This window comes from Musca vetustissima, unplaced genomic scaffold, assembly GCF_032173495.1.
Source record: "Musca vetustissima isolate MV318-11 ecotype Yass unplaced genomic scaffold, APGP_CSIRO_Mvet_v1 utg54945, whole genome shotgun sequence".
Taxonomy (NCBI): domain Eukaryota; kingdom Metazoa; phylum Arthropoda; class Insecta; order Diptera; family Muscidae; genus Musca; species Musca vetustissima.
Window position 1 is genome coordinate 1 of NW_026884846.1, and position 7018 is coordinate 7018.

General features: G+C 39.5%; 1 protein-coding gene across 1 annotated transcript; it reads left to right on the forward strand.

Moving 5' to 3' along the window:
* Window positions 1-2334: 2334 nt before the first annotated feature.
* On the forward strand, window positions 2335-6807 carry LOC133331932 (uncharacterized; the record flags this gene model as incomplete). Its single annotated transcript, XM_061540319.1, has 2 exons — window positions 2335-2576; window positions 6634-6807. Coding segments are annotated over 2 exons (355 nt in total), but the record flags the coding sequence as incomplete, so codon positions are not given.
* Between the last annotated feature and the right edge of the window lie 211 nt (window positions 6808-7018).

Here is a 7018-nt window from a genome sequence, read left to right on the forward strand (position 1 = left end):
CCAGAACCAATAGGAGATGATGGTATAGAGTGTATACCACCTAGCCAAGATGAGGTCATAAAAGCAATTAATCGGCTCAAGAACAACAAAGCAGCAGGAGCCGATGGGTTACCAGCCGAACTATTCAAGACTGGTGGCCAGATGCTGGTCAGGAGCATGCACCAGCTGATTAACTCAATTTGGCTAGATGAATGCATGCCCAATGATTGGAACCTCAGCATCCTGTGTCCCGTGCACAAAAAAGGAGACAAGACGATATGTGCCAACTATAGAGGAATAAGTCTCCTTCCCATCGCATATAAAGTGCTATCCAGTGTGCTGTGTGAACGATTGAAGCCAATGGTCAATGACATCATCGGACCATACCAATGCGGCTTCAGACCTGGAAAATCCACCATTGACCAGATTTTCACTCTGCGCCAAATCCTGGAAAAGACCCACGAAAAACACATCGACACATACCACCTATTTGTCGACTATAAAGCCGCATTCGACAGCCCTATCCGTTCAGAGGTGTTTAAAGCCATGTCTGCGTTCGGCATTCCTGCAAAATTAATACGGCTATGCAGGATAACTTTAAGTGGCACAAGGTCAGCCGTTAAAGTAGGAAAGGACCTATCGGAGCCCTTCAATACCGAACGAGGATTTAGACAAGGTGACAGTTTGTCGTGTGATCTTTTTAACATCCTACTGGAAAAGGTCATACGAGACGCAAAGGTGAACAGAAATGGCACTCTGTACACCAAACAACACCAGTTACTCGCCTACGCCGATGACATCGATATAATGGGTCGAACATTGCGAGCGGTAACAGCCACCTTTGAACAAATTGAAAAGGAGTCTGCTAAAGTGGGTCTGGCAGTAAACGGCGAGAAGACCAAGCTGATGGTATCAACGCGCAAGACGTCCAGTAGACTCGGACCAACTGTGGAACTTGAGAACTACAGCTTCGAGGTAGTTAAAGACTTTATATACCTTGGTACCGCCATAAATAAAACGAATGATATCAGTTTTGAAATTCGGAGAAGGATTGTGATGGCCAACAGATGCTACTATGGTCTAAGTAAGCAGTTTAGAAACAAGGCCACCTCTCGCCAGACCAAACTCACACTTTACAAGACGCTGATACTACCCGTGCTATTATATGGATCAGAAGCATGGGTACTTGCGCAAGCAGATGAGGCAGCGCTTGGGGTGTTTGAGAGAAAAATTCTCCGTAAGATCTACGGGCCGATCTGCGTCGACGGTGAATATCGGCGTCGAATGAACCACGAGCTCTACAATTTATACGCAGACATCGACATAGTCAGTCGTATTGAGCTGCAGCGACTACGGTGGCTAGGCCATGTTGTGCGGATGAATGAAGATGCCCCAGCTCAAAAGGCATATAAAAATGAGCCTACGGATGGTTCCCGTAGAAGGGGAAGGCCACGAATTAGATGGAAAGACCAAGTAGAAAACAACATCTTGGAACGTGGTCTTCCAAATTGGTGGACTTGCGCACAAGACCGTTTTTTTGAAATCGAAAATGGGGATTTGTTTTCTTAATGAAAATTTAAACAATAGCAATTGATGCATTCGGGACGAAGAGCAGTTTGTGGGACAAGGCCTACATAGCCGATACACCAAATGTATGGTTAGTATAATTTTTAAGATCTGCAGAGTATAGGAACCACTATTCGCTTTATATCAAGATTATGATTTTTAAAAGATTTGACCATCTGTAGAGATGCACTAGATGTTTATTAGATGTACAACATGGTTATATATAAGTTTTTACCATTTTGTGTAAGGAGAACCATAAGGAATGGTAATCTCCGCCTCAGAACTTAATTTAAGTTTAGAAAATATATTTTTTCGGAATTCTAAATAATTTTAAGTTGATTTGGCCAATGGGGTCTAATATATATTTGCCTTGTTAGCCTAAAGGCTAAAGTTATAATCATGCCGCGAGAGAGAACATAACCGTCACTGATGACTTGCTCATAACGGTCAATAGCGATTGAAACTGATGATCTCAACGACATTTGGATAAAATATGACTTGATTAGAAATTCCCCTGCCAGAAAATGTTTATTGCTCTTAAAAATCAAATCTTTAACCGTAATTGAAATTTCCACTACTTAACAGCATAAGCTCCATTTCTAAATAAACTTTTCATAGTTGCTAATATGGTTTATAAAAAGATCGTTAGGAGAAGATACCATTGAAAGGTCTAGTCCCTTTATATCATTTGAATTGATGTAAAACATTATCCGTGTTTGTGGGTATGTTATTTCCATGGTTTATTACTTAATTGCACTAGTAGCTCTACACATGCATATACATTTGTAGATATTCCTATATCAATGACATTGTAATAGAACTATATCATATCTACATTTTGTCGTTGTTTTCAGAAAATCGTGCTGGTCCCTCGAATCTTGGCAATGTCATTAGCCAAATATTACTGTGCAAACAAATAACACCGGATTTCAATCAAGAAGAGCTGTGTAGTATTACAAAGGATTCACAGGATATCGCATTGTTACTATCGGAAATGCAAGAGTTCATGCCAAAACATGAAACATATCTGGGTATGTATACAAAGCATTCATATATACAAACAAACAACCATTCATTTATTCATTCATCCAGCACTAGCACAGCAAGGAAAGGCTTTTGCGGTTTTATCCTTGTTCATGGGCTTTTCCATGTACATAAAATGATTATGATGATGAGATTTTTATGTGTATGTGTGAGTGTGTTCGCTTGTTTGTTTGTGATAACATAAACATTAGTTTGCTTTCAATGTTTTTGTTAGGACAAGAGCTTTTTCAATTTGGGAAATTAGATTAAGACATTCATTCTGAAATTTTGTTAAAACGGACTGAATTCTTTTCAACAAGCTTGAATATTTTATAAAAAAGAGGGCAATGGGGATTTTAGACAAAATAGCAGGATTACAATTTAAAATATGTTTTAAGAGTTAGATTCGGGGGTTTTCTACGATTTAACAAATACAAATAAGAGTGCCTTTAAAGGAACATTTCAAAAAATGTGTATTAAATTTAATTTTTGGAAAATTTAATGATATGTATTTTACGAAACAGCAAGGAAAGACTCATAGTCGGACGTAGTTTATTATATGATGCCCTATAGCAGTTTGGCTGACCATATGATACTCTTACCACTTTGGTTATATACAGGAGATGCTTCTAAGATTTGTACACCCTTCACCAAACTGTGTTTGTTACAGGCAAAAGGAAATGAGATAGACACATGGTTCCCTTTGAGAATATGCATAGAATCACTTTCTAAGTCGATGTCCGTCCGCCCGTCTGTCTATCCATGTTAAATTGTAAACAAAGTACAGGTCGCATTTATGATCCGAATTGGATGAAATTTGGCCCACGTCACTTATTTTGCCCAATGACGAGCCTTATTGAAATTCGGAAAAATCGGTTCAGATTTAGAAATAGCTTCCATATATATTTTCGTCCGATTGAATGTAAATGGTGCACTAAAAACCCTATACATCTTTCGATTTGCACGAAATTTGGCACAGCGTAATGAATTAGGTCTAGAATGATGTGTGTTAAGTTTCGTGAAAATCGGTTCAGATTTAGATATGGCTTCCATATATATATATATATATTTTCGTCCGATTTAATGTAAATGGTGTACCAAAGTCCCTGTATAGGTTTCCATTTGCACGTAATTGTTCATAGGGTACTGAATTAAGTCTAGAATGATGTGTGTACTATATATATATATTCTCGATTTGCACAAAATTTGGCATAGCGTACTGAATTAAGTCTAGAGTGATGTGTGCTAAATTCCAGTTCAGAATTATACATAGCTCCTATATATAACTCTTCCGATTTTGTGTAAATTGTGCACTAAAGGCCCAAAATTTGTCCGATTGTCACACAATTTTGTACAATGAATAGATAATATAAATTAATCTCTGGCAAGTCTCGTTGAAATCGGTTCAGATTCAGTATAGCGTCTACATATATATTTTCGTCCGATTTTACACAAAATTTGGCACAACGTACTGAAGATAGTATAACATAACGTGTGGCAGGTTTTGTTGAAATCGATTCAGATTTAGATCAATGGGTGTCCGATTGATATTAACTTAAATTGTCCAATTGATATTTACCTTAAATTAATTTACATAAATTAAAATTTTGGTATAGGTTGCAGAATGACATGTTTATGGATCCAATTTCATTCATGGATCCTTCAAAAATGCGACGTCTGTTAGGATTCATCTGTTTTAAATACCCAAAGTGGTGAAGGGAAGGGGTCTATGTCAAAACATTAACCTACATCGAATTTCCCTCCATGAACATCGAATGGCAATTTGCATCCACTTCTGAATGAAAATGTTGCTAAAATTGCGTCTTACTTATTTAGCGGGCTTGTTACAGAACGGTTGTTCCATAAGCCGAGCGCAAGTCCACCAATTTGGAAGACCACGTTCCCAAATGTTGTTTTCTACTTGGTCTTTCCATCTAATTCGTGGCCTTCCCCTTCTACGGGAACCATCAGTAGGCTCATTTTTATATGCCTTTTGAGCTGGGGCATTTTCATTCATCCGCACAACATGGCCTAGCCACCGTAGTCGCTGCAGCTCAATACGACTGACTATGTCGATGTCCGCGTATAAATTGTAAAGCTCGTGGTTCATTCGACGTCGATATTCACCGTCGACGCAGATCGGCCCGTAGATCTTTCGGAGAATTTTTCACTCAAACACCCCAACTGCCTCAACTGCTTGCGCAGGTACCCATGCTTCTGATCCATATAATAGCACGGGTAGTATCAGCGTCTTGTAAAGTGTGAGTTTGGTCTGGCGGGAGGTGGCCTTGTTTCTAAACTGCTTACTTAGACCATAGTAGCATCTGTTGGCCATCACAATCCTTCTCCGAATTTCAAAACTGATGTCATTCGTTTTATTTATGGCGGTACCAAGGTATATAAAGTCTTTAACTACCTCGAAGCTGTAGTTCTCAAGTTCCACAGTTAGTCCGAGTCTACTGGACGCCTTGCGCGTTGATACTGCCAGACCCACTTTGGCAGACTCCTTTTCAATTTGTTCAAAGGTGGCTGTTACCTCTCGCAATGTTCGACCCATTATATCGATGTCATCGGCGTAGGCGAGTAACATGTGTTGTTTGGTGTACAGAGTGTCATTTCTGTTCATCTTTGCGTCTCGTATGACCTTTTCCAGTAGGTTGTTAAAAAGATCACACGACAAACTGTCACCTTGTCTGAATCCTCGTTCGGTATTGAAGGGATCCGATAGGCCCTTTCCTACTTTAACTGCTGAACTTGTGCCACCTCTGAACGGATAGGGCTGTCGAATGCGGCTTTTTAGTCGACAAATAGGTGGTATGTGTCGATGTGTTTTTCGGGGGTCTTTTCCAGAATTTGGAGCAGAGTGAAAATCTGGTCAATGGTGGATTTGCCAGGTCTGAAGCCGCATTGGTATGGTCCGATGATGTCATTGACCATTGGCTTCAATCGTTCACACAGCACACTGGATAGCACTTTATATGCGATGGGAAGGAGACTTATTCCTCTATAGTTGGCACATATCGTTTTGTCTCCTTTTTTGTGCACGGGACACAGGATGCTGAGGTTCCAATCATTGGGCATGCATTCCTCTAGCCAAATTGTGCTAATTAGCTGGTGCATGCTCCTGACCAGCATCTGGCCACCAGTCTTGAATAGTTCGGCTGGTAACCCATCGGCTCCTGCTGCTTTGTTGTTCTTGAGCCGATTAATTGCTTTTATGACCTCATCTTGGCTAGGTGGTATACACTCTATACCATCATCTCTTATTGGTTCTGGGGTATCGCAACTATTTGATACTAGAAGCTTTTCGAAATGCTCCTTCCAGATCCTCAACACGCTGTCTGTATCTGTCACCAGGTTTCCTTCTTCATCTCTACAGTAGGATGTGCCTGCGCCAAAGTCTTCGGTTTGGTGTTGTACACGTTGGTAAAATTTCCTGACTTCATTCTGACTCCTGTACATCTCGATTTGCTCACGTTTTTCTTGTTCTTTCTTCTTTTTTCTGAAAACACGTTTCTCATTTCTTCTTTTCTCCCGATAATTCTCCATCACATTACGTGTTGCTACTGTCTGCAGGGTGGCACCGCCCCCAGGTGGCACCGCGGGGAGGTCAGTGTCCACAATTGAGATGAAAGAGGGACCAAGATAAGCCTGGACTTCGCCATGTTAAAGCCAATCAGAGCCGTTGCTTGGTATCTATCATCCCCTACGTCACCCGTAAATTGCGTCTAAATCCTTCAAAATACCACAAATGTGTTGGTACTATTACTTGTCTCTATACCTTTTTGAAGAGCATAGCATTTTGATCAAGAAGTGGATCTTTCTCATTTCCTTTTCCATGTTACAAGCATATACATTAAGACATAATACCCTGTACCACACAGTGTGGTGAAGGGTATTAAAACCAGCAGCTTGTAATTAAATATTACAAATTATACATTTGTTGTAATTCTTTATGATTATTACCACTATTTTACTTGTATTTACTTGTAACCTTTGGTAATTCTAGTTAAATACATTCTCTCACATTTTCATTGTTTTATTTTCTCCGTTTTCCTTTTACAGAACGCCATACAGCACTGGATACCAATGGACCTTGGGCAAATAAAGGACGCCACAATTACATTTGCAAAAATATGAGTTTATTTTGCTGTGTCTCTCGACCAAATTATCTCTGAAAGTAAATTGTAAGCCATCATCAGTACCAGTAGCATCACCACAATCAGCCACAATGACCATCATCATAGAATTTTCAGCCAACCAACCAGCCACCCACCCACATTCATCCCAACAAAAAAGTAACTAAAACAACAACATAACATAAAATCAGAAATGAATAGTAAAGAAAAAAAGGTTAACTTAAAAAGAAATTTAAAAGGAACAACAACAAACAAAAATGGAGTATATATTTAACAATGTATATAAAAGGCAACAGTCGTTTCTATATACA